Source organism: Gnatocerus cornutus, chromosome 4 (assembly GCF_029298725.1).
Source record: "Gnatocerus cornutus isolate USDA-ARS CGAHR chromosome 4, icGnaCorn1.1, whole genome shotgun sequence".
Classification (NCBI taxonomy): Eukaryota; Metazoa; Arthropoda; class Insecta; order Coleoptera; family Tenebrionidae; genus Gnatocerus; species Gnatocerus cornutus.
This window is the reverse complement of record NC_142236.1, coordinates 5,672,196-5,699,455: the sequence shown is the minus strand read 5'-3', so window position 1 is coordinate 5,699,455 and position 27,260 is coordinate 5,672,196. Positions and strand designations below refer to the sequence as shown.

The window sequence follows — 27,260 nt, the reverse complement described above, 5'->3', positions numbered from 1 at the left end:
TTGGTAGACCTGCTAGTATTGCTCTTTTACCTGCTCAGGTATTCTTTTATGAACATAATACAAAGGTTAGTAATATTTCGCGGAATATTATACATACAACTTTTTATGTTGGCTACACTGTCTTCAAATAAAGGCACCAGACTGCTATTAATAATAAGTGACTGTCAACGAGTCAATTAGTTTAGCAGCACTGCTCAAAGTTATGTCAAAACCGTATCAGTTGGTAGCATTGCATATAATGTGAAAAAATATAAAAAATTCCATGTTTTGTAAATTGGTATCACTGTTTAGTTTCTAAATTGTTAACAATTATTACGAATATTTCAAAGACAACTTAACCTCAAACAGCCAAACGAAGAAACAAAGCGGCCAACATTGATAATCCAATCGAGGATTAAAAACTTTCTCAAATTGGTAGCACTGTCTGAATTCAATGGTTAGTAATGTCATAGTTTTTAGTTCGCCGTGTCTAAAATTTATTAAAGTTTTTGTTTGGTTGGCAGCCTTGTAATAATACTGTTTATAAATAAAGCGTAATCTCATCGTGTTTGTAAAGAATTTTATTAGGTGGCAACACTGTCGTAGGTGTACAACTTATGCAAGTAATTAAACTGTTTACTTCGTTTATTTTTATTGGCAAGACTGTGTCAGACTGCAAGTAATTTTGGCAACACTGTTTACAACTAAACGTCTGAACAATCATTTCAACATGTCGTTTTCTTTGACTGCTGTTATTTCTTCAATGTAACATAATTAACAGAGCGAAACTTTTATTTTGGTACACCTGATCGAACTGTCAAAAAATGATGAAGATTGTTCAGGACTACCAACCTCCAACATCAACATAATGTCATCCTTCTCACAACTTTCTTTTTCATTTAAAATTAATATTTGGCACTGGTAAGACACGTCTAGACCAATCTCTTCCGCTGGCAACACTGCCTCAAATCAAAGTCCCTATATGCACCAGGCGTCTGTTCAACAACAATTCTGTTGCGTCGTTGGCGGCTCTGATTAAATCGTAAATTGATGGTAGTGAAAAAACAATTGCACATGACAGGCCATGAGAACTTTTTGACAGACTCGATGGACCAATCAATTTTTTCAGGTTGTAACACTGTACAATTTATTTCTATCAGAAAAAATCTTCAGAGTAATTAAATAAAACTGGTCGACTTCCTGTTAGTAACACTTGTCCGTTGGTGTTAAGTAGGTACAGGAAGTTTTATTGATATCCGCCGACTTTATGTTGGCATCACTGCAAGTTTTTATCCAGACAAATCATGGCCCGAAGTTTACGGCAGATTATAGTGACATAACAGATTGCGAGTTTTCATCAGTCCGCTCACTTTTTTAAGTTGGCAACAGTGTCAACTAACCCACATCACGCTTTACATTTGAATTTAGGTCAGTCGCTATCAGCTCTCGACCTAAAATGTTTTTTTCTTTAAAACAAAACAGTGCAGCCAATCCCATGTAATCATAGTAATACACAAAAACTCATAATCATAACCTCAATCTCCACCGGAAATAACAGTACTGATCGAACTTGAGCTCATTTAACTCTCCGAAACCGAAATCGGCTTACAATTTCCTTTTCACAAAGTCAGGTGCGTTCGTCTACGCTTACGGCGGTTTGAAATTAATACCTGATTTGTGTAATATCCGTTAGATGCGCCACTGACCTTCGTTTTTATTAACTTTGTAATTTATCGTCTAGTCAAAAGTCTGGTCGACAGGGCGACAACATTAAAAAACAAAAATGTGAAGTTTGAGGTTAAGCCGGCTCGATGAAATCATGTAGATAAGATCACGGCATTCTACGATTGTAATTATAATAATTCATGACGCAGGTGCTGAGACGAGATGCGTTTGACACCAGTCCGGTTCACACAACACCACTGTCAAAACGGGCACAGCCCTCCTTGATTTCCGTGAATTATATAAAATCACGTAATTATAGTCACGCTGAAGGTTGGTTAATAAAACCGCCGCGTACTAAACCACACATTTTATATTATCATTAATCAAACATATTTCTAGATATTTGACGTTTCATTGGATTTTAATTAAGGTGCGCTTACAGGTGTTGATTACTTTATTTAGCCGGTAAATATACAAATGACGCTCGATTTTCCTGTAGGCCGTTTTCGGAATGTAATCTAATCAAGAGTGTTTCCAGTTATCGCTGTATTTGATAAATCACCACATCCTTGTTCTATTATATTTCGGTAGTTGCAAATTAATTATCCAGAACTTCCGCGAAATTCGGTTTTAGAAGGGCCAACTTTAAACAAAAATTCCCACCCAAAATTTCTCAGGTTGGCAATACCGTGCGCGGCAACTACCCGAACAATCTACGTTGGTAGTACTGTTAATTAGATTTTACTTAAAAGGGTTAAGTACAATTAACGGTTCCGCCGCATTTTCTTCACATAATGTGTTACAAAGTTGGTAGATCTGACAATATTGGTCAAGTATCTGTTTATAAAAGTTCGAAATACTTCGCGGTAATAAATTATATTGCTGGTGACAATTATTTGACTTTTATGTTGGCTGCACTGTCTTCAAAGAAAAGCACCAGATTGAGCATCATATGGAAAATCAGTTGTCAATTAGTTTGACAAAGACCGTGGTCAAGTTCTAATATTTAACAAAATCGGTTGTTAACCCTGTTTAGAACGTTCAAAAATATATAATAAAATAATTTCTGAATTGTCAATAATAATGAAAACGTTATAAAGTAAAACATAACCTCAAGCTGTCAAACGAGCAGACAAAGCTGCCAACTTTGATAGCAATTAACGACTAGAACCTATATTATCTTTCTGTGCAACTAAAATGCTGAATTTATTTTTTCAATTGGTAGCACTGTTTGAATTCAATTACAGACAATTTCAACGATTTGGTTGCTAAAACTGAAACGGCGGTTCCAAAATCAATCAATAACAATCAAAAAAATTTTTCCTTTGAGTTGGCAACGCGACATTCTCTTATTTGGTTGTGACCTGTCATTGAACTGATTAAAATCACTACAAATCTGTGAGTAAAGTAAACAAGGTAACCAAGATTTCGCAAAACAAATGATAATTCGGACGATGAGGAAACCTTGATTTACACAAAGTAAACCGTCGATCAAAATAAGAAATTAGGTTATGTCACGCATTTGAGCACCTATCTTTTAATTGCCCAATCGAATCTCCGAAAAACAATTGCAACACCGCTTGGCATTTGTCAGCTATATTAAAGCAAAGCACGTGCGATTAGAAATTAAATTCAGTACAAAACAATATGCGATCAAAGGCGAAATTACACCCGCGAAAAATGTGCAATATTGATACCCACAAAACAATTAATTTCCCTATCATCGTGTTTTAAATTAATAAGAAGAAAATGTTGGTAGAACTGCGGCGCTGAAAAGCCAAAGCTTGATTAATGTATCTAATCCTCGTTGTTGCATCTCGGAGGAAATTAAGTTAAAATGTGGACAACTCCTGCGATCTTAAAAGCAGTTGGCGTTGTAAAACTTTGAAAAACCCATTGTTAGAGACAAATTGAAGTGTGCTTTGGAAACTCTAATTGAAATTGACTTTTTCCGTTTCCACGAAACTCGAAATAAGAGCGCACGATGTTCAAAGGTGGCTGGGTTCAAGGAAAACAAATGAAGATTTGTGATGTTAAACTGTCAAAGTCGTTGGCAATGCGATTTTGACAAACATCAAACGAAATGTGTATCGGTGATTGGAATTTCGCGAAACAAATGACGAGCGCCGATTAGGGATTATCAAATAAAGAGTTTGGCAGCCTTGAGTGGAATTTGGTGAGTTTTGGTGGGTAATTTGCAGTGACGTACCGTCGGCGGCAGGCTACTAGATACCTGCACCCATCGCTTCGCCATTGTTCGCGGCACCTCCTCCGAAGCCAAGCGTCAAAAGCAAAGAAACGAAGAAAAGGGAGTACTTACCACTGTAAAAAAGCGAAAAACGGTCGATCAATACCGCGTGAAGACGTCGTAATCCCAAAAGGACACTGTAATCCAAATCACTGACACGATGCACTTCACTTGAGCTAGCAGTGTAAAATGGCACTTAAAAATAGCGGTTTGGGTTCTGGTTCGGCACAACCGGACGAAAATAGCCCACTGCGACGTGGCAGCGCGATGGTAAAAGAACCAAAATAGTCACACACAATCACACAACAGTTTATCGTTAAGTAAACATTCGAAACGGAACAGAAGAGCGAGCACTGCACTGGAGCCGCACAGAGGGCGCCACACTCACGGAAAACACCTCAAAAACGTGAAAAACGCCGACAAATAGGCCGACGGACGTCCATGGCTGGGCGCGACGCTCTCCACAAAAATATACACTATGGGTGAAACAAATGAACGACGCGGATGCGAAACGACTTCCACCAGTGCGAGACCTCGAATGAGAGGCGCAGCGCGCGGAGGAAAACAACGCAGTGGGGCGCGAAAGGGAGGGGGGCGACGACCGACTCGGTAAAACCACTTTGTAGCGGAGCTCACGTGAGCTGCTGGAGGAGGAAATACCGGGGATGGAGGAGGCGTCGGAGATGGCTTTGACAGCTGAAGGGCGGGAGAGCTGGTGCAACTTGCAGACGAAGTTGGCAATGCTGGGAAGTTTGACCTTTGCCGAACACGACACCGGTGGGCGGATTTTTGATTTAGGGAAATTGCAAGTGAACCAACGACCTCACGGGATCGCGGCGTCTGCACTTTTTATTACCAACTCAAAAAATCAAAAACACTATTATGGCGTTAAGAACTTTAGTGACGTATACAATTCAATTCAAGCGCATTATCCAATTATTACAACAACAATAACCAAAAATACCTGAACAGTTGAAAAACCCCTGACCTTGAGCAATTTTCAATAGCAAGTTATCAAGTTTGGGGAATTTTATTATTATTATTCACGGCTGGTATACGAGTAGGTTAATTTACCCAATGAAATATCAGCGATCATTCAAAAAAATATCCGGGCCATGACTTTGTTTTATAATTTGGTAACACTGAAAAACAATTGTTATAGGATTGTTTGAACCTCAGTGACATTCAGTATTATCAAAACTTCAGTCAAAGTCATGGCCTGACTGATTTTTTTAAAAGTGTGTTTAAATGCAATGACAATTATTACCTTATGTTCAAAATATTTATTTACACTTGAGAGAGTGAAATATTCGACAAATTTATAACATAATCTTATTTAATATTGTATTGGAAAAAGTAAATCAATTACATATTCATATTTTTTTCTAATCGAAGATCAAAAAACTCAAATACAATACTCGTATTAAAAATGTATTATTTTCGTCAGGTTTAAATTCATTTAGGGTCGGTTTACACAATAATTTAATTAACATTAAGTTAATTTCGCAGTAATTTAAAAATTACTGAGATTTAATTGGTGGTAAAACGGTCACATGTCAATTTAACTTGATGTTAAGTTTAAATGAGAATTAAAGATTTAATTTAGCTTCTGTAAACAGGATCTTAATGTCTATAAATAATTGTATTTTCAAATTAAAATGTCAAAGTTATCGAAAAAGAAATATAAAAGTTCTGAAAAAATAAGTGTCGATTTAGGGACATTTTTCAAAAAACTGTTAACAAATTATATTTATTATTTGTATTAAATCAATCTTGGACAGTAATTCTCACAACTCACGAAATAGGTGCTTTAAAGAGTTTCTTAAAGCATCGAAAACAGTTGAAAAACAATGCTTTAATGAGGCCCGTAAAGCGTTGAACTAGAATATGAAGGAACATGGATGGAGTTTTGTCAAAAAAAACAATCAAAATTGTCACTGTCAAAACAAACGACCAAAGTATTCTGAGCTAATTTTATTTGTAAATGTCCTTCTGCGACGCTGGTAAGTCAAGAACCGGATTCCTGTGCGTCTTCGGCGTCAACAATTTTTTTGACAAGAGCCAACTTACTATTATTCGTTATTTCGTTGTATACCAGTCTTTTATGACCATGTCATAGCCATCTAGATACTAAATTAAATTAAATCCATGATTGGTCAGATAGGTATAACAACTGTCATTTTCAATTGTTTCATTTGACTTATTAAAGCTTTTTAGCAACAAAAAATATCCACGAACGACCCATTTAATACTTTGACATTTTGGAAACTGTCGCTGTCCTCAAACAAATGCAATTTCTCTAAAACATAGTAAGTTAGTTTTATCTGTGTGGCAATCGTGACAACATTGACATTTCTGGAAATTGACAACAAAAGAGCAGTAAAAGTGTTGGAAACAAAAGTCACAGACTACAGAATTACGGTTAATTATTATCAAAATTACAGACTCTTAATTGTTGGAACGTGTTGACACTTCTAACTGAATTGATAGCTAAGTTACCGTTAGAGAAAGTCTTATTTGCATAAAAAAATAGAATTAGTTATGATTAAAATAATCCGTGAGCAAGTGTTGTTGCACACAATATTTTTTCTACAATACTCCAAAGAAAAGCAATACCAACTTCTGTCGGAGTAAGTAAAAACTAAAACAAAGTAGGCATTACCGTTCAGTGGATACAATGCAAACAGTTGCTCCAACAATTATTTTCTTAGCGTTCTTTATGGTGTGTCTACATTCTACACTCTGCACTATACATGAACATGACGCATGGGGCATCTCAAGCACGACGAATAGGGTAATGATAGAGTTATATCCATCTCCTAGTGAGTGTTTTGAATTAGTTAGTGCCGACTACCATAACAATGAAGATTTATAAAAAGAAAACATTAAAAATATATGTAAACTTACATGTAATAATTTATTTCGAGACTAACAAGTGTGCAAAAAACGTCAAGTCAAGAGGCCTATAAATAATTTGACAGCTCGTTAATGCCATGTTATTCAAAAAAATTTAGATTAAGGTATCCATGAATAACCAATGCCTCGAAAACGTAGGGCGTAGATTGAATTTATATTAGAGCTGTCAATGCCATGTTGTAGATAATACCTGTTCATTTCATGTCAATTTTTTGACAGAAACCGCTCATCGTTGAAACTTATCTATTCTGTTTTTAATTAATCGGATTTGTGACAATTGCTGTAAAAAGTGATTCACTTGAAAAATCAAAAAAAATCTACCCAAGATTAAATGACCACAAATATATGTACACACAATTACTTGCATGACCCACACATGATTGTGCAAATGTTTTTGTAGTTGGGTTGGCAACAGATTTCATGTTGGCAAGCCTGTTTTTAACGATTAAACTTAAAACACTTAAAGACAAAACTGACATTTTTAGTGGTTTTTTCGTTTTCAATATACATTTTGCTTAGAAGACTAGTGTAAATCAAGCTTTACTGTCATTTTCAGAGATTTTTATGCTTAAAATTAATTCAAATAAAAAATTGTTGGTTGGAAGAAGGTTTATGCGTCCTGCAATTGACATTTTCTGCTCTTTACCGTACTATTACGAACAAAAAAATTCAAACGACTTCAAATTATATTGACATTGAAGTGTAAATTTGGCTATATAAACAACTAACCTTACTTCCTTTGTCATTGTTGAAAATGAATTGAAAGTGCCAAAATTTCAAATTTATTTTCAAACGTCAGTCAGGATGACAATAAAGGGTGAATTACAATGTTGGTTTTTGAAATGACAGAAGCCTGTCGTTTGAATTATTTTGTTTGCAATAGTACTTCCCATATAAACAAGAATATTTAAACATCAGATTTGCTACTTTTAAAAATGTATCTACCTACTGTTATTTCATTTGACTTTTTTGCTTGACAGAACTGGTAAGTGAAGGTTGCTTACCTACGTTTTGCTATTTTTTTTGTTGGTCAGTATACCTGCGCATTACGTACAAAATTTTATCCACAGTAGCCTTACAGCTAAAAGTATACCGACATTACCACACTAGTGCGTTAATATTGCTCATTGAATCACGCAAAAGAAGGCGTAACATCTAATTTTAGACAACGTTTGTCATTTATCCACTTTGTTGGTTTTTAAAGAAAAACAAAGAATTTTATGGCGGGAACCTCCATTAAACTGACTATCCGTTGACGATGCATTTTCAGTCAAATACGAATGCCGCTCAACAAAAGACATATCAGTTACGTAATAAAACTGAAGGTAGTTTCTAATTGCGATGGCAATAAAATGTGTCGGAGCTAAAATTAATCTTCAAAAATAAAACACTACAAGTCTTCGTAAAATGAGAGACAACGGTTTATGATTTTATGACTGAAGAGTTGGCAAAATTACATTCCACATTCATCTTTTGAATTTTGACAAAAACAGGGAAATATACAGACTGGTTTACAACAGTTTATGAAAAACGTTTCTCATAACTTGCTTGTTTATATACAGAGTGTTTTTAAAATACATGTACAAAATAGTTCTGCGTTATGCCAAAAGGAGTACGAAGTATGAAAAACCAATTTTTAAATCAAAAACTATCTCTAATCCACAAACTTTCTATACCACTAGCAAAAAAATAGCACCTGAAATGACGTTTCCTAAGCAACCAGCAACTCGATTTTGTTATTTTGGCGTATAAGCAAATTTATTAAAATTTTTGTGTAATTTTATCTTGAAAATAAAAAGACTTTTACTAAAACTTTTCTTTTTATTTGCTCAATTTATGACAAAAAATTACCATACTCTTTTTGTACATGCATTTCAAAAACATCATATACATATATTTTTTTTCAACACCCGCATATAAAAGACCGTTTGAAGTTGCCATCTTAGTGACGCTACAATTGACATTTTTTACAAATAGCGGTCTGAAGTTAGCCACTTATGAAATTGACTGTTGGTTGGAAATTAATTTGTGGTTTCGGTGGTTTCGATTTTAAGGTGTAGAAAAAGTATAGTACGTAACACGTTTATAAACTACTGTAGAGACTCGTACTTTATACACGCGCTCCTCTCATGCGCAAATGAACTCGTGACTAAAGTAACATTCATATAGATGTTTACATAACAAGTACGGAAAGTGACCAATTTCGCACGAGTGTACATGTAAATACAGAAGCCGTCAGCCGAGTGTAAATATTACGCGAGGCAAGAAAGACACTTTCCGACGAGTTATGTACACAATTTTTCCTACGGCTTCCATCATCAGGAAGAAACCATAGTCTTGACCTATGGTGATTTCTTATCTATTCTAAATGTCATTTTTCTACGACCTCATATAAAAGTAACGTATTCCACATAGTCAGATGTTTTTGTACATCCATTTACAAAAGTAAAAGTCACAGACTTGTCAAAATTGACTTGTCAGAAATGACCAAATTAATTCATTTTTACCATTACGCATGTGTTTTACAGTTAATCGTCCAGATATTTGTGTTAAAAATTTAAAAGTTACATTTGTATTTCAAATTAACTGTCAATTTTGATAGGTCTTTGCGGATATATACAGGATCCGGCAACACTTGTGTCCACCCCTAAAATCGTCTTTAATTTTAAAGATAAAATTTTGAAAATTTGCATACGCTCATAGTTGACAAAGCTCTAGAAGCTGACGCAAAAATTTGTTTTTTATCACGGTTTTGTTGGCGTCGCGACGTCTAAGAAATATAATTTTTAGCGATTTTCGATTTTTTGCGGAAATATTCGCGAATTTAATTTTTTTCCAACATAACTGTGATACAAATATCGGAGTTTCTATTTTAAATCTAATGCAAAATGTGTTTAAAATTTGCGAAAAAAACGCTGTTTTATCAAGTTAGTTTTCAAAATTCTGACAGCCCAGCGGCAAACTACGTTTACACCAACATTTCAAAAATCACTTTATTTACTCTTATAAAGGTTAATTTTGATTATCACGGGTATGTTGCACTTTATGGACACCAGAAATCGTTAATTAACATCGACAAATCGACAATTTCACCAATTAAAACTTTTGTTACAACCTAAAGCGAACCAAAAGATAGATGTCATTTGCACACAAGATGTTGACAGATGGGTGTAAACGTAGTTCCCAATTTTGACGTATTAAAATTGGAAACTAACTTGATAAAACAGCATTTTTTTTGCAAATTTTGAAGACAATTTGCATTGAATCTAAAACGACAACTAAGATATTTTTAACACATTTATATTGAAAAAAAATTAAATTAGAGGTTGATATCACAAACCCTCACAATTAACTAAAAATTACATATTTAAGGCGTCGCGACGCCAAAATTATTAGTGCTACAAAACAAATCTTTGCGTCAGCTTCTAGAGCTTTGTCAACTATGAGCGTATGCAAATTTTCAAAATTAAAGACGATTTTGGGGGTGGACACAAGTGTTGCCGGACCCTGTACATAACACACTAGTGACTTTTACTTTCGTAAATAGATGTACGAAATCATCAACTTTCGGAGTCATTTACCCATGTAGAAAATGCCACTTTCATATGGGGTCGTAGAAAAATAAAATTCTGCGTCTATTTACAACTAAAATGTAACATTTTTCTGAACAGTTTAAATTACTTTTAAAAAATAGACAACTTAATCTCACTTTTTCGTATAATGTAAATAACGATTTCCAATTTGATTTATAAGCTTAACGCATCATAAAAACCGTGTACCTAAACAATAGAATTACTGTCGACTATCAAAACAACAACGCCAACTTGCAGACTTTTTTAATTGAACACCCGATATGTGCCAACTGTGCCAAAATAAACGCCAAAAAATACAGAAACAAACGTTTCAATTATCACTGTCCAATTTTTAAGACAATCAGGAAATTGAGTTCAAGGCTGCGAGCGCTCTATTTGATAAGCTATAATTAGTAGATGCTAATCTCGCGTGCGTTTTGCGGTCGTTTTATTGCACTTGTTTGGAGTCATTAATCTAGTAAATATAATAGTAAATATTTTACGATATAAGTTTCATAAGACATGAGTTTTGATGAAACGTCATTTAAGTGTCATCTGTCATCAAATGACGATTATTATTGGGTTAATCTCATCGATTGCAACTCACAAAATAGTGCTTTAAAGAGTTTCTTAAAGCAACGTAAACAACTGAAAAACATTCCTATAATGTAATCAAATGTGTTTCAAAATGATTTGTATCTAGTTGGCTTTGGAATATAATTTTGTGCTGCTCGCACTGTACTGCTTGAACTAGTTTTGTCACTTCAGACTTCTGTCAATAGTGTCACTTGTCAAACGTCAAAATCGCCAGGAGAGAAGAAATTTGAACAACAAACAGCAAAATAAGGGAGAGATTAAGTCAACTTTATCCCTCAGCGATTTAGTTGTCCTCGTATCCTCTAAATCATTATACAACGTGTTTATAAATGTTTCTAGCATCAAGGCTGGCTATGAAACGTCAAAGAAATGTGCCGCTCATTACAAATGGGTTTCGATTTGTCAACTGACATTTGCAGTTAACCTCAAACATGAAAGCAAAGTAACTTTTAAGAAATAAACTGTTCTAGTTGTGGTTTAAAACCTGAAAATCGAAAACTTGGGCCCAAAACCGTAACTAAAACGTCATTGAAGTAAGTAACATTATAAATAATTTTCCTGATAGTTATATTCACTATGCAAACAAAGCGCCAAAATAGTGTACGACAGGAATTCCAAAGCCACGCTTGATGCTAGAAACATTTATAAACACCTTGTATTATATAGTTTGTACGGTGAGAGATTGAATGACAGAAAAGTCACTAAATCTACGCGATAAAAAGTGTACCATACGCGCGAAATTTAAAATAACAAAATAACCCCAGTTACTGACAACCCTGTCAACCCATTTCGCGTAGGAATTTAGTGTTTTTAGTGTATTTTGTAGCATAATTTGCTACCAACCTATATATCAACTGTCGAAATATCCCAATCTCTCACCGGATAATCTATAACTAATCATTTTTGAAAAATATTTTGAGGTTATGCAACTAACGTGCTAATCATTATGTTCCTAAAGCGGCATCATTTTGAAACACCGTGTATATTAAAATACAAGTTTCGTTTTAGGACACGTGTAAAACGTCATCCAAATATCATCTGTAATCAAATGACGTTAATTATTGAAGAATCTCGTAGTTGACAGGAGTACCAACATACAAAACACTCCGTTAAAGAGATTGTTAAAGTATCGGAAACAGTTAAAAACGAACGTTTAATTTAATAATGTAACTTTTTAAACACCGAATCAGAAAAAGTGTAATTTTTATGTCGTTTTTACGCTTTGCCGTTGGCAACCGCCGATTTGTGTCGCTTTGTAAAGTATGTCAACAATGCCACCAAATCTACATAATTAGCAACATCGGCAACTTCACAGCAGTCTAACTCAGCGCGATTTCTTACATCGAAAGCAAATTCGCGCTAGAAAAACGCGAACCTGGAAGTACATAACGGTTCAATAGTAAAAACGTGTCATCCTCTTACATTCGAACACGATTAAGCGCTTTGCGGACAGGTTTCGCAACATAAAAATCTCTAAATTAGAGCGTTATCTCTGTTAACCTTGACAAGTAAAAAATTCGCACCCGCAAAACTACCTGGCAAGTAGCCAGTTTAAACTTTCGCCATGTCTCAAGAAGTTTGCCCCGTTATAAGTCAGCAACTTTTGCAACTAGGCTTGCAGGAAAATTTATTGTGCCATGATTTTCACACTTGTTCCAATTATACCAACTTAGAAAAACTATAAGTGAGATATATTGGACTCAAGGACCATAAAATAACGGGCGGTTTTTGCGCTTGAAATGTTGGTAACTCCGAATTAACTACAAGAATGTGGTGCTGGCACCGGTAAGAAGTGTAGCGGTGTGAATTCGCCGATTTGGTGAAAGTGTGCCAAGGTGTATAACACGGAATGTCAACAGAACAGTGGTCAGAGATAAAACCGATATAACTGGGGAAAAATGACGTTACGGCCGTTGATAAGGGTTGAACGATTAATAAAAGGGTTGGTAATACTGGGTGATGTAATGTGTAGTTTAACCGTGAACTGAGAAAGTAAACATTTTTATTGACCTCATTTTTCATCTGACACTGAACTGAAGTTTGCTCTGATACTTTTCCAAGAATTCTGGGGATTTTTCTGAAAAATTATTACCAATCGTGTACGACTAATGACTCTAGATTTGGTAACTTGTGAGTTTCGTTTCATTGCCAAGTCCAAACAAGTCATTTATTACGTTTTTATGACATTGTGCAAAATTGTGACGTTGTAAAATTGCTCTAAGCTTCGGTTTTGCAAGTTGCGCAACTGCCGCTTCAAAGTGTGTCTTTTTTATTGTTCACACTTTCTCTTTGTTTCGCACCGAAAACTGTTAGAATAACGTTACATTGTTATAGATGTTGGCAGATTAGATTTGACTCTTTATATTTGCAGAAAAGATTTAAATCTGTTGAACCTTCCTTCTGTTAATTTTTTAATTAATACATTTTTTATTTTAGATTTGCATATTTTGGTCTTATTGTTAGAATAAAAATATAAATTTAAATTTCGCACTTTTCTGAAAGTCCAATTCACAGTGCAATTTAACTTGTGTTCACAATAATAATTGTCGGAAATCATTGCGAAATTTGACATTTACAGTACACTTGCGGTCATGGAATTTTGGGCAATATCAACTGTCAAATGAGAACTTACCTTTTTGTTCCACTTGGAAAATCAATTCAATTATAAACTTACAATCACATTTTTTTCTTGTAATGTCATAAAAAACGTACCCAAAATTTCATGAGCGGAAGTGTATTCACATTTCTTTAACTATTTATTAACAAATCATCGATAATCGTCTTGACAAGTGAGACTTTCAGTGTAAAAACCGTTGTGTTGTGTAAATACAAATTCTAGTATTCATAGTCAAAATAACACCTTAGGTTTCCTGGATTCAATAATATTGTCGTTGGTTTTTTGTAGGCGCCAAATTTAAAATGCACCCCCGTGATTGGTAGGAATACAGAAAAAACTGTCACATTTGTCAAATTGTCAATAAATTATCGGCATGCAGGTAATAAACGTGTCTACAATTTTAAACGTAGACTTCAGTACAGAGACAACCAAAACATTTATTATACAGTGACGATCAAAATAAAGTAGTTCAGCTCTTGAACCACATTGTAATACAGGCCAAAAATTAAACTGTTGAACTACTAATGGGGCATTATTATAACTTCTATTAATAGATACTTAATAATTATTAACCTGCAATGGGTAATTTAAACATTTCAATTTTCAAAAATGTCAAAATGACAAACTACACTCAAATTTTCAAAATGACAAAAACATTGTAACAAAAATAATTAATTTAACCCATTAACGCCCGCTACTAGAATAGTTATTTGTGTACCAAGGCCAAAAAGTGCTTCTTTTTTGGCCGAGCCTTTTTTTAATGAAAGAAGGCGAGGGCAAAATGGTACTTTTTGGCCATGATACACACAAGATTTTTTAGGCGACATAATTAAATTTACAAGTAATTTAATTTCTATTTATGATTCATTGATTTAATCATTTATAACAACTGAATAATTGTAAATATTTATAAATCCTTCAGAAAAGTTCTTTTTTTTTATTTACATTTGCAGTTTCGGCATGTGTAGCTTCACAATTTGTAATGATTTGGTTTGATGTGCTTTTTGATGTTGCAGCAGCACTGCACTTTACAGCAGTTTGTCGATTTGATTTTACCCAAATAATTATAAAATTGAATGTAATGTCGGTATCTTGATGTAATATGCAAAACTATGGATAGATGGCGCCACCATAGATCGACCAAAAATGCTTGCGGTCAGAAAAAACTTACTTTTAGACCGCTTTTGAGGCCTAAAAATACCATTTTCAGTTTAAGTCGCCTAGAAATTTTTTTTTTTTCATAAATACATATGAGGTTTAGTTTAGATACCTGAGTGATTCTACATAAAAATCTTGAAAAAAATGTTTGTCTTCTATTTTTTCTAAGCTGTCCTATATACAGGTGTCCCAGAAGTCGCAACCCAGAAAAAATGGCTTATGGAGGGAACAATTCTCAACGAAAATTTTAAAACAAAAATTTTTTACCTTAAAAAATAATTGAATTAAGACGAAAAACGGTAGCCAATCCCGAAGCAGAACAGTATTTTAAAATCAGTAACTATCGACACATACTATCATTCATTGGTGAGATGAACATTAACACTCACGTTGCCTAGAAAGTTTTACCCCATTTCTAGAATAAGCCTCCGGAATTGGTTGTTAAGTTTTTATCTTTTCTCGTATACTATTACACTTAATCGATTTTTGTTTTGAAGTTTACTATATATCTGTATTGCTGGCGGCACCTTCCTCCATTGCTCTATGGGTCATGAGTTCTGGGACACCTGTATAGAACAGTATAATTTACGACCTATTATTACTATATAAAAAGCAGAATAAATGTACAAAATATAAGGCTTTGTTAAAAATTAACCTTTCTTGTTATTATCCATAAATCAAATTATACACTGTGGTCCACGAGTGATAATGAGCCTGACCGAATTCAAACTGCAACCCAAAATACATTTTCAAAGCATTTGTTGCCAAATTTATATTTACAACAAGACAGCTGTCAGAGTTTCGACAAATCCTTTCACTCAAGACAGTTTCTAATCGCATGTGGAATAGCATCTTTTCCGACGAAACGTTAAGCAGGAAAAAGCAATGTTAAAACTTAGCAGACTTCATAGATTAAAACCATACTAGCGTGAGTAGATTGTTCTAAAAAATTTGTAAACTTTGACGTTCATTTCAAATATCTACGACAGCTATGAAAATGTATGTTGGGTTAATTTGAGTTTGGTCAGGCTCATTATCACTCGTGGACCACGGTGTATATTTAGTTTATCATTTTACAGCAAAAAATTTAAATACGGTGAAGTAATAAATGCACTGAAAATCGAGGTTTTTCAATTTTTTTTTTGCTAAAAACTGAACCAGCCATTTGCTTGAAAAAAAGTGTTAATGGAAAGTCATAAGACAGTAGTTTATAGTAAAAATTAAAACATACAGATAAAATCATTCTAAAGTACTTAAAAAAAATAAATAAACTAGCTGTCCTATACAGACTGATTCACCTAACATGACGACCCTGACGACTACCAAATGCAACCAAAAAAACAATTTTTATGAACAACTTGATACCTTTCGCTAACTTTATTTAGCATAAAATTTGTACACTTCTGACAGCAATGTCATTATTTGGCAAGTTATTTTTAATAATTTTCAAATTTTTTGCGCACCTTGCAAAATGTTTTCTAATGATGAAAAACTCGATATGATTTTGACTTATGGCGAGTGCAAGAAAAATTTAGCAGCGGCGGAAGTGTTGTACCGAGACCGTAGGCATCCTACGGACAAAATTTGTAAACGGTTAGAGAAGAAACTCCGCCAAAACTGACCAAACATAAAAGAAATAGAAAACGAATGACCACGAATTCCAAAAACGAAATTATGGTTATTGAAGTTTTCGATAATATCAATCATACAAGGTGTTTATAAATGTTTCTAGCATCAAGGGGGGCTTTGGAATTCCTGTCATGCGCTATTTTGCCGCTTTGTTTTCATTGTGAATATAACTATGTTCACAATTATTTCAAATGTCACTTACGTCTACGACTTTTCAGTTACGGTTTTGTGTCAAAATTTTAGATTTTCAGGCTTCAAACCACAACTTGAGCAGTTTGTTTTCAAAAGTAACTTTATTCAATGATTGAGGTTAACTACAAATGTCAGTTGAAAAATCTAAACCCACATTAGTAACGAGCGGCAAATTTATTTGACATTTCATAGCCACCCTTAACGCTAGAAACATTTATAAACACCTTGTATTATGTGACTTTTTCAAGGTGTCCAAGATGTAAAAAACGATCAAGTGACATATGAAAAACGTATTACTGGTTGCATATTGCGTTTGTCAGGGTCGTAAAGTATTGGCAAAAACGGATCTCACCAGAGGGCGCAGTCGATATGTCAACGAAAGGGGGAAAACAAAGTCACATAATTTTGTGTTATGATTATAGGTTATGGTTGTGTTCCGATTTTCTTGCTTTTGTGGAGTTATTTTGAATTAAAGACTTAGTTTTCCGTTTTATTTTAACGTGTTGGCGCTGTATGTTTTGTTTTTGTGATTTTTGGCTGATTATTTCAACTTACTATTTTGTTTTTGTGGTCATAAGAACGTGTGTTATGTAATGTGACTTATGTGTTACTGTTTTTTATTAGGTACTTTTTTTTCTCAGTTTTCCTTTAATAAAGCCAATCATACCTAAATAGAAATATCAATAACAGACATTGATTATTTAGAAAGTAGAGGCAGACTTTTAAAAGAAGGTGATGCTTTGTTTTTAAAGCAAGAAGAGGAAGACGTTTTTGTCTACTCCTAAAATAAATAAAGTGAATTTTGGCCTTCTTATTAATTGTAGCAAGTAACAACAAAGAAAAGTGTAATTTTCAGAAGCTAATAATAATAGTATATTATGAAACGCGTTTCATAATGAACATTTTGCCGCACGCATAAAGTAGTAAGTGCGGCAAAATGCATTATGAACAAGTATCATACGCATTTTTTTTTATTTCGTCTTATTTTAAACGAAAAAACTTGATTTCGAAATCTAGGGAATTTTAGGGTAGTTGGCATTTGCAAAATATTCGGGGAAAAAATTCGAAGTAGCCAAATCCAATTTCAGTCAGTTTGACAGGTGTGACGTTTTGAGGTTGTTGGAGCGCAAGGGAGCCAAAAGAGCGAAGATGTTGAGCATGATCATGCTAGTTCTCTTGCATCCAAAGAGTTTTTCTCCGATGAATTATTAAGCCAAGTACAACAAGAAATAATGGTGTATTGATCGATTTATCATGGTTTATCAAAACCAAAATCTAAATTGTCAACGTTGACGGCAGGTTGACGGTTTGTCTGCTGCAAACCTAAGAAAAATAAATGCTCCTGAAAATATTGGCACGGTGTTGGTCCATTACGATACCGAAATACACTCAAACGCGTATCGAAATATCTTCATTATGAACGCGAAATAGAAAAAACATAATACATAATTTTTACATGGTTTTAAGCTGGAAAATTGAATTACTTATTGGTTGATTGTATTTATTCACCAACATAATCATCACGCAAAAAGTGTTCGCTACACGCTGACATAAATTTGGTCACAGGCTTTCCAATTTTTAAAGCTGATTTCCACTTTTTTTTCACCATTTTGTCTTCGGGGAAGCGGTGAATCGTTATACAGTCTCACTGTTGTAATTATTACATTGCACGGAACAATAATGTTTTGGTTTGCTCGACATCTTTTATATTGTCGTTAATAAATCAAATACAAAATGGTACCCAAAATCTCCGTTTTTACTGCAAATTTTATTGAAACTTTAACACGGGGATGTACGACGCCACCAATGTTTTCCCTGATTCGGTAATTCATAAATTTGATTACAGATGTCGCACCCTTTGCCGTTTTCTCCAATAAGACACTGAGCGGAAATGGTTTAATCGCTCAACAATATCATTTAAAAAACAATGATAAAATTGGCAATATGTATTTTCCTTACTTATTTTTTATGAAATCTAGGCATAGTATGACTATTTAGGTATTTTCACTTTTGAATGTGGTAGTTCTAATAATGTCTTATTAATAGTTCAAAAGACTAATTTTTTACCCGTTTTAAAATGACTCATTTAGACATACAATGACGCATTAAAATGGAATAATAAGCCTACTATAACCATTTCTTTGAAAATGTTGTTGTGTAAAGCGGATTTAATAGATTTAATAGAGACGTTAATACAGTGCCGACCAAAAATAACTAGTACATGTCTGTTAACAGTTAATTTAGTTGTGTAAATCTGGATGTAAATCATTAACAAAGTAGGCATAATGATTATTACGGTAAGCTTACAATGGCATAAATAAAACAGTGCTTTGTTCTGAAGGCCGAGTTCTGCCATTTGTCTATTGATGCAACTTTTGAATGTATCGGCACCTTTAATTATTGGCTATTTATTGTTAGTATTAACAACAAAAACGTGTACTACCAGCTACTTTTGGCCACCAGTGTAAAAAAGATTTTCTTTTCCCTTTGAAGGCGTAGGCAATCAACAGTACACGTTTAAATTGTAGGCATAAATTACCTTATTCGAAGATTATTTATTAATCAATTTTATAACTTAGTAATACCTAGTTTTTATTTAAATCCTGATTTCTCAGATTTTTTTGTAAATAAGTAAATCTGCTGAAGAAAAAATGAATTGCATTTTGGATTCTTTGGGAACACCCTCTATACCAGAATCGCTAAAAATGAAGAAATGAAGTTGGTTGTTGTGCCACCTATGAACACCTTCATGAAGTACACATGTAAATTTAATGGTAAACTGTAACATGACTGTAATAAACCACCGTGTTAACCAACTGTTAAAATTTTTAATTATTTAATTGGAATTTAAAATATGTTGGCAACACTTGTCTTTTTAACAGTTTGAGGTTAAAACTAAAATTTGTATGCATGTACGTTCTCGTGAGAGTTTTAAAGTGTCAGTTTATAAAGAGCAGTGCTACCAATCAACTAAAAATTCTAAAACCCCCACACTTTAATGTCAATTTTATTTTAATTAAACTAGTTGAAATTTTTAAATACTTTATTATTTGTATAATATGTATAAATGTAACTTTCAGACACCACATTTGAAGATTAAAAAAATAATAACATGGGTAATTAATGAAATTTTACTATTTGGGCTTCTTTTTATACAAACATATTAGTCTGAGCTGTCCTCATTCTGCAGATAGGCAAATTTATTACTAGCAACGAAATTCGGTGGCTCTGCCTTTTTCAACTTCGGCATCTCCTTCTCTGTTTTCTCCCTGACAAAACAAACAAGAATCAATCATAAGTGCCCCCCCATAAAACAAAAAACCCTACTTTTTATCATCCCGTTTCTTGACATCTGATTTATGTTTGTCGCCGCTATCTGCCTTTACTTCTTTCTTCTCAGAATCGCCTGAAATAAAATATTAATACCGAGACAAAACAACAGAATGAAGTGTTACCAACCGTTTCGTTTAGGGTGAATGGGGAGTTGGCTTTTTTCTATTACACCATTAACGTCTGACTTTTGATTGTGCGAAGTCTTCTCTTTGTCCGCGGGCTTCTTTTCTGGAACTAAAAAATTATTAATACCATTACACTATCCAAGTTAACTGTTCCACCAATGACTAAAACTAAAAATTACCAGCTTCAGGAGCTTTCTCCTTTTTCTCCTTCTGATTCACGACCTCCTTCTCCTCTCTTCGCTCTTTACTTCCATCCCTGCGAGCCGGTGGATCTTGATCTTTAGCCAGTCTTTCTTCAATCTGCCGCTCTCTAGCGGCCGTATCGACAGGCTTTGCAGCGCCGAAAATGGACGCCGCCGACGCCACTTTCTCTGGCTCTGCTTCGACCGGTTTAGTTCGTGGTGTTAACATCAATTTCGGTCTCTGTCTTGGTTCATCTCTATTTCTATTCGAATCTTCATCACGCGGTGGTGCGTTCCGGGTGAATCCCCCTCCATTTCTAGCTCCTCTATCGCGATCCCCGTCGTATCTTCGGCCGAATTTATCGTCCCGGGAACGACTGAAATCTTCGCGATCTTCACGAAACCGGTCGTTGGATCGGGTGAAAGCTCTGTCGGGTTCGCGATTGGGTCTTCGGTCGCCGTCGCGCCAAGCGCCGGACGTGGTGTCTGAAATGACAAATGTGATGAGCGCCATGTTGGCAATATGGCCGCCGACTTACCATCCCTATCTCTTTCTCTGTCTCTATCTCTGCTGAATCCTCGTCTTTCCATATCCGCTGAATTGTCCTGTCTCGGTCCGGACCGCCAATCACCGAACGAGGAGTCACTTCGATTTCCACGATCTCTATTCATATCCATACGACCCATACGTCTATTGTCATTTCCATAATCCGTAGCCACTTCAATTCGTATCCGTCTGTTTTTTATAGTCTGCAAAAATCGACAATCAGTGGTGATTGAAAACAACTTGTTGTCAACTTACGGTGTCTGGAATAACCAACGCGTTTAGTAAACTGTCCCTGTCTTCGAATTCCACGTAGCCAAAGCCTTTAAGTCTGGCGGCTTCTCCTGGGCGCTCATCTTTTGGGATTCTCATGTTTGCGATCTAAAACAGAAGGCAAAAGTTAAGTTGGTGATTGTAAATTCCCTAAATCTGTGTTGGTTGGTGACAGTGTACCCTAAAGTCGCGCGCATAGTCCGCATTTTCAAAAATTCCTTCCAATACAACCAGATAATTCGCATCTCGCATATAATCAGTTATAATATCACGAGAGCATAAAAAAAATATATTTTTAAAAAAATTATCAAAAATGAAAAATTTAGGCAATTTAGGCCTAAGATTTTAAAAATTTAAAAAACAAATTAAATGGTTTTTAATTTACTATAAACTGGTGATTTTAGAATTTTTCTAAATGTCTTAGTATCTTTTGAGCGATACTCAACTTTCTTATTTTAAATTGGAATTGATTTTTGTCTAGAAAGGACCTAGCGAAACACCAAAACGATTATATACCGTCGTCAAGCGTATGACCGATTATTATTAATACGTTGGTATCTAAGGAAATTGAAGAATCTGATTGGATTAAAGGATGATGTATTATACAGGATGTTTGGTAAGTAAAGCACCAAACTGTAACAGTAATGTTATGAAAATGGTAGTAATTGAAATCTCGAAGAATTTTTTTCTGCAACAATTCTTGTAAGCAGTAGGACGTAAAAGTAACCAATCACGTCACAGTGAACAATTTCGCAATGGTCCTAAGATTACAATAAATCATTCCTTGTTGCAGCGTTTACATCTTTGTTTAAAACGGAACAAAGAACAATTTGATTGGTTTTATACGATTTATTTTTCGAACTAAATGTTCAGTTTGAAGTACATTTGTGCCGCCACTGACTAATCATGTCAAATGTGACAGTTGTTTGGCACTCTCGTTTTTGTCCAAACCAAACTACTATGTTTTCAGTCAGATCTTTAATTATTTTTCGAGTCCTGATTGGTCAACTTTACAACCTTATAACTCTGACAAGAAGAATAAGCTCTCTGATTCTCCAGGTAAGAGTTGGTGCTTTACTTACCAAACACCCTGTATAATCCGCGGATAATACTCGAGCTACATACAGCATGTGTGAAAATGGAGAAAACAAAAGAAGCGAATTAAGCACCTATGATAACATTTTTTGTTAAGTATGTTAATTAAATGTAAGAAATTTACTTTGTATGTCAGTCACAATGACAATAAAGCTTGCTTTACATTGCCATGTTAAAAAGTGATGTTCGAAATTTTGATTCCGCGATAGTAGTTTCTCAGAATATTTTATCGTTTTTTGACAACGAATTGTCCGCACACCCGTCAGGAAAACACAACGTATGATCTTTTTAGACCAGAGTAGGCCATGTTTTTTTTTCTTTTTGTTAGCTACATTGACTGACAGAGGTCGTTTTTTACTGTCACATCTGACATGTGTCTTTCATGCATGCACTTTTGTGATACCGGAAAAATCGTGTGTTTCCTTTTAGTCGTGAAAGTAACAGTTTAAAGGCATTATCTTCAAAATATTGCAATAAAATTAAAGTGATTTCGTTTTCGAACAAAAAAAGTGCTACTTGAAGTTTCGAAAAGATCGGCCTGATTTAAGACTGGACCAAATGATCTGAGGTGTTACAAATATAGTATTCCTTATAAGGTACAAACTCCCGTAGAGGTTTGTTTTCAAAAATGATGAAATCTTTTGGCTGATAAGCGACTACAATTAGAATTTTATGCCGAGAAAAGAACACTTTTCAAAATTATTAAGTCTGAGTTACAAACATAGAGAAGTGAACGATCACAAGACTTTATGTAAACAAAAACAATTCAAATTCTAAATTGCTGCACTTTTTAGTTAACGAAATTCGCCAAAGTTTGCTTTTAGTGTGAGATTCCATAACATAAAACCCTGGGTCAAATGCTAATTCGATCAAATAAACTTTTTTTAAGGTTTTATGACTAGAATCAAGACCTGCAGAAGTGCTTCTTAAGAATGGTAAATTTTTTGCCAGTGGAATATACCAGCAGTAATGTCTTCCATTATGATTAATATTGCATTTGTTGAAAAATTATCAAGTTCTGAATGTTCGGTTCAAAGTGGCAACAGAGGAAAGGTTTCAGACACAATTCATAACCAAAAAAAGATGACAACTCCAATCGACAGAACGAATGTCAATCATTTTCAGGAAACTTTAGCTCACAAAGGTTGACTACCAACCAAGTTACTAGATTTCCATGGCTTGCCGCGGTCTAAAAAGATCGTGAATGCATTATACAGGGTCCGGCAACACTTGTGTCCACCCCCAAAATCGTCTTTAATTTTAAAGCTACAATTTTGAAAATTTGCATACGCTTATAGTTGACAAAGCTCTAGAAGCTGACGCAAAAATTTGTTTATTATCACAGTTTGTTTGGCGTCGCGACGACTAAGAAGTATAATTTTTAGCGATTTTTGAGTTCTTGCGGAAATATTCGCGATTTAATTTTTTTTCCAACATAACTATGATACAAATATTTGAGTTTTTATTTTAAATCTAATGCAAATTGTGTTTAAAATTTGCGAAAAAAACGCTGTTTTATCAAGTTCGTTTTCAAAATTCTGACAGCGCAGTGGCAAACTACGTTCACACCAAAATTTCACAAGTCACTTCATTCTATCTTATAAAGGTTAATTTTGATTAACACGGGCATGTTGCACTTTATGGACACCAGAAATCGTTAATTAACATCGACAAAGCGACAATTTCACCAATTAAGACTTTTGTTACAATCTAAAGCGAACCAAAGGATAGATGTCATTTGTGACACAAGATGTTGACAGATGGGTGTAAACGTAGTTCCCAATTTTGACGTAATAAAATTGGAAACTAACTTGATAAAACAGCATTTTTTTCTCAAATTTTGAAGACAATTTGCATTGAATCTAAAATAACAGTTGACATATTTTTTATACATTTATATTGAAAAAAAATTAAATTAGGGGTTGATATCACAAACTCTCACTATTAACTAAAAATTACATTTTTAAGGCGTCGCGACGCCAAAACTATCAGTGATACAAAACAAATTTTTGCGTCAGCTTCTAGAGCTTTGTCAACTGTGAGCGTATGCAAATTTTCAAAATTTTATCTTTAAAATTAAAGACGATTTTGGGGGTGGACACAAGTGTTGCCGGACCCTGTATAAGCCGCGGACTTTACGCGCGACTTTAGGGTAATATGATAGTAAAAAAAAATAATTAGAGCAGCCTTGAGATGTTAAAAATCTGTTGGTAGCACTGAATATTATAGAATAAAACAATATGGCGTTCGAGTAGCCTTTGAATATGTTGGCAGCAGTATAATGACACCGTAAAGACCAAAAACCGGTTTGGAGATGGTGGCCGGAAAATTAGAAAAAAGTTGAATATGATAGGAAAAACAAAATGGCGTACAGGTAGCCGTTGAAAGTTATGTTTAGGTAACAGTGTCGAGTGATTGAAAAAAAATTAAAAACGGTGTCGGAGATGACCGCCTTGGAAAGTTAAAAGTGTTGGTAAAACTGCAACATCTCCACAATATGACAGATAAAACAAAATAACGTCAGAGTAATCTCTAAATGTTCGAAATCTGTTGGTAGCACTGTAACATGATTTCGACATGAAAAAAAAACAAAATGGCGATCAAGTAGCATTTGAAAGTTAGGAATGTCTTGGTAGTAGTGTAGTGTGATCGTAAAAAAAACAAAAACGGTGTTAGAATAGCCATAAAAAGTCAAAAATGTGTAACGGTGTAATTGGTAACGGTGTAATGTGATGTAATGAAAAACAAAAACGGCATAAAACAGCCTTAGAAACTTTGAAATGTGTGGTACTTTAATATGACAACAACATAAGAAAGAAAACAAAATGGCACTCGAATAGCCTTTAAAAGTTATGAATGTGTCGGTAATAGTGAAATGTGATCGTAAAAAAAAAGGAAAAAACGTGATATAACAGACTGTGAAAGTTAGAATAGAAATCTGTTGGTAGCACTGCAACATGAGAAAGAAAACAAAATGCCGCCCAAGCAGTTGTTAGTTGGTAACAGTGTAAATTGTTAGTAAGAAAACAGAAACGGTATTAGGGCGGCATTGGAAAATTATAAATCTGTTGGTAACATGTTTGCAACATGAAAGAAAAAACAAAATGGCGCTCAAGTAGCCCTTGAAAATTGAGTATTGTAGCACTGTATGATACAGGAAACAAAATGGTGCTCAGTTAGCCTTACAAGGTAAGAAATGTGTGGGTACTACTTTAACACAACACTTCCAGGACTACCAATGTCTACAAAAATTCACCTTCATGTTCCGAAAAAAGTAGGAAATCTCATTTTCGTCGACATCGTATGGCAAATTTGTGAGATATGCAATGAATGGGGGATCCTGAGGGACTTTATCGATGATGTCATCAAAGTCTCGAGATGCCTTGGGGGCGGTGGGGAGGATGACACTAGTTTTAGCTGAACGAGAGTCGTACATGTCTGGAAAAACAAAAAAAAACATGTTTTACATACTTCCATGCATAGTGTGTGATTATAAAAAGAACAGAACCACCATAGCCTGCTTATTAGTTTTTAAATTATTTCAAAACACGCTAAACCATCGATATGTTAAGTTGGTTCACTTGATTTTCAGGTGTAAAATAGCGGGGTATTCGTAGTCGGCTTTGACAAAAAAATCATGTCGTAACTAACACCAGCGTAGCAGTTTTGACGTATGAAAACTAAATATTTCAGAGATTTGATAGTTTTCGAACATACGTTCAAAATGCTGTGGCCTGCCTAGAATGGATCACACGATATAATGTTTCACCCATATTACATATTACGATAAAATAGTTATTTATGAAACTCGAGACAAAAGTGATTCATTTAATCACCAGACTTGATAATTGTCAGACAAGTAAAGCGATAAAACTTCCTGACATTGAATAATTGGATTTTGGAATAAATGTCGTTTCCTACAAAAGTATGTCTGTCAAATATCAATCAAGCTGTTCGTTGAATCAATGTTTTTAGCAAAATTCTTGCGTTTCTGCAACTATTATAAGAACAGTTTTGAGCCTATATCTGTAACAACAATACGACATACGTTTGAAAATTCCATGGCCGGCTCTAAGTAATGTGATTTTAAAATAATCGACAATAAAATCAGTTGCCTTTGACAGCTACTTTGTAATAAAAAAGACTGTCAATCACTCAATGTTGCCAATAAACGATTTTTATGATACAATTTGCCTGTTGTGGAGAAATGATCACAATTAAGGATGAAGTTTGCTGGCAGTGGTGAAAATCAAATTATGTCAAACTGAACCAATGGGAAGACGAGAACGTGACAACATGACTGTCATGTCAATATCCAGTAACACTTGAATTATCACGCCTGGTATCAAACTCACGCTAACGCTACATTACTGACGAGCCTTCGCCCCTTTTTGTGGGACTCAACGAACTAAAAACGTTACGAAAACTTCCATTGCGTCGCTTTCTCCCCTAGCCCCCAAAACATGAAATCGCCCCTTCCTCATCACAAATCGATCCGCGCTCCTTCCACATGCACAACTTTGAGGTTAAGTAAACCCTACCATGATTATCCTCGACTTCATCGGCCCAATTCGTCGAAGATTTTCTGATAGGAACCGTAGCAACAGCTCCTGGTGTCTCTTGAAGAAAATCGCTCAGTGCCAGGGTCTTCCCTTTATTCTTTTTGCCTTTTTTAGCTGAAAAAACGAACGATTTATTTTACAATAAGGTGGATTGGTGCACGCGGTCTGCGCCTCCGACGCCGTTTTCCGGAGCATCGAGGCGAGAAAAGTGGAAAATGAGACAAGAAAAGTTACCTGAAGCCATGATTGCTTATTTACAGTAAAAACAAACACTTTTTCACTATTCTAAATTTAATTTATTGCAAAAGCACTGTCACTGACGTATTCGACGTTAAAATGTCACGAATGACAAGCGACGTAATGGCGGTGGGGCTAAATGGCGCGCGATTTAAAAATGCGGTGGTAGGCAACCAGTTAAACAGTTTTGCTCGTTTTTTAGGGATATCTAAAAACAGAGACAACTTAGATTAGTTATTTCTGCTAAAAACAAAAGTTAATTTGCGTCGTGGTAAAGTGCGGACACAACGAAAAATGTCATTCGAAATGTTTTAAAAGTGTCGTTCGTTCATTCGT

General features: G+C 34.7%; 2 protein-coding genes across 2 annotated transcripts in view; both read right to left on the bottom strand.

The window, feature by feature from the left end:
- The window catches only part of LOC148176236 (uncharacterized), a 124,387-nt gene extending 119,927 nt beyond the window's left edge, over positions 1-4,460 (bottom strand). The window contains exon 1 of the mRNA XM_088033676.1: positions 3,965-4,460. The gene's annotated coding sequence lies outside the window, so the exon portion shown is untranslated. The remainder of the gene's footprint in view (positions 1-3,964) is intronic.
- Positions 4,461-19,602: 15,142 nt separating this feature from the next.
- eIF4B (eukaryotic translation initiation factor 4B) lies at positions 19,603-27,081 on the bottom strand. The gene is made up of 9 exons (XM_088034386.1): positions 26,922-27,081; positions 26,667-26,801; positions 25,382-25,563; positions 21,016-21,138; positions 20,753-20,963; positions 20,211-20,699; positions 20,033-20,140; positions 19,901-19,979; positions 19,603-19,842 (listed from the first exon to the last, which is right to left on the bottom strand). The coding sequence occupies exons 1-9, from the start codon at positions 26,929-26,931 to the stop codon at positions 19,737-19,739; spliced, it is 1,443 nt and encodes a 480-aa protein (XP_087890512.1). The 5' UTR covers positions 26,932-27,081; the 3' UTR covers positions 19,603-19,736.
- Positions 27,082-27,260: the final 179 nt, after the last annotated feature.